Source organism: Chinchilla lanigera, unplaced genomic scaffold, assembly GCF_000276665.1.
Source record: "Chinchilla lanigera isolate Chin_1 unplaced genomic scaffold, ChiLan1.0 scaffold00003, whole genome shotgun sequence".
Lineage (NCBI taxonomy): Eukaryota > Metazoa > Chordata > Mammalia > Rodentia > Chinchillidae > Chinchilla > Chinchilla lanigera.
In genome coordinates this window covers 11,942,578-11,943,863 of record NW_004955404.1, presented here as the reverse complement: position 1 = coordinate 11,943,863, position 1,286 = coordinate 11,942,578, and the positions used below count along the sequence as shown (strand labels likewise).

The window sequence follows — 1,286 nt, the reverse complement described above, 5'->3', positions numbered from 1 at the left end:
AAAAAAAAAAAAAAAAAACCACAATTCATGCACAAAGCAAATGAGTGCTCCTGCCTCCAGCTGAAGCCTCCTTTTCATTTGCTTTCATCCTGAATTGAGTAAAACTTTCAGTGAAAGACACACAGTACTCAGAGACACAAATCAGCTGAATGTCATTTTTATGTAGTTACTAAACTCACTTCATGATTTCTATTTTTCTCCCTCTATGACAACATAAAACTGGGGTGGGGAGTGGAAAAGGAAAAGGTCCCAGCTACCTCCCTGAAACATTAAAAGACGGGAACTCATTCCGATGCACACCATGAGCCAAACCTAGAACCTCACACATGAGCATGAAGGAACCACCAGTGCTTGAATAAATAAAAGATCGATCTCGTACTTCAAATTTCTTCAGCAAATACAGTCTGGAAGGAAAGCAACTGTAATATCTGCAAAAGTAACAATAAAAACCAGTACAGCACGGTGAGTCGGAGTACGCTCTTTAGGGCAGGGAGGATCAGGTCACCAATCACACACAACATACACTACCTACCTTACCCATATCTGCTCCATGAGTTTCCACTGGTTCCCAAAGCTAAAAAAAATTGACATAAATAAGATCTATGCCTGAACTGGTACCAGTAAGAATCAAAAAGCACAGAAATGATTTACAAGGTAAGAAAAATGGCCTTTATACTAAAATGTTCCTTCATTCAGATTTTGTAGTCATTTGTGCCTAGACCAGCTGAATTCACTCTTTCTCAGTTTCTTAGGCCAGCTTCTTATAAGCCCTAGGCAAGAGAGGAGGGTCACCCCAGGGCCAGGAGACCATCGCAGGAAAAGGGATGCAGTCCCCTACTTTGATCCTCACGGCCAGCACTCAAGGGCAGGTGTGCCTTTAATTCGCAGCAGCAGCAGCTCCCAGGAAACTCTCCCAGGGCAGCAGCTGCTGCTAATTCCAAGTTGAAAATAAATGTGCTTGTTTCTCTTTTCTAGGGGAAGGGAGGGGAAAGGAATGTTCCTCCCCTAACCACACGTCAAAAACTTAGTGTGCAGATGCACGGAAATACAGGACCGACTGGCAGAAGACACCTTGTTTGCACCTCTTTCAGACCAGCTTAAAAACTGGTCTTTTCCACTGAGAAAAATATATCATTTTTAGGCTGAGAAAGCAAAATAAAAACAGCCCCCTTGTAATAACCACCTAGGAAATACACTCTTCTTTTTTGAGAGGCAAAGTTATTACAGAAAATTTACTTATTTTTCCTAAGACTGAGAATTTTGGCCCGCTCAAAAAAGGGGGGGCA

General features: G+C 42.1%; 1 protein-coding gene across 1 annotated transcript in view; it reads right to left on the bottom strand.

Moving 5' to 3' along the window:
- Stk24 (serine/threonine kinase 24) overlaps nucleotides 1–556 on the bottom strand; it is a 106,381-nt gene extending 105,825 nt beyond the window's left edge. The window contains exon 1 of the mRNA XM_005374077.2: nucleotides 533–556. Within this exon, the coding sequence (XP_005374134.1) occupies nucleotides 533–541 (9 nt within the window). The 5' untranslated portion in view covers nucleotides 542–556. The remainder of the gene's footprint in view (nucleotides 1–532) is intronic.
- Between the last annotated feature and the right edge of the window lie 730 nt (nucleotides 557–1,286).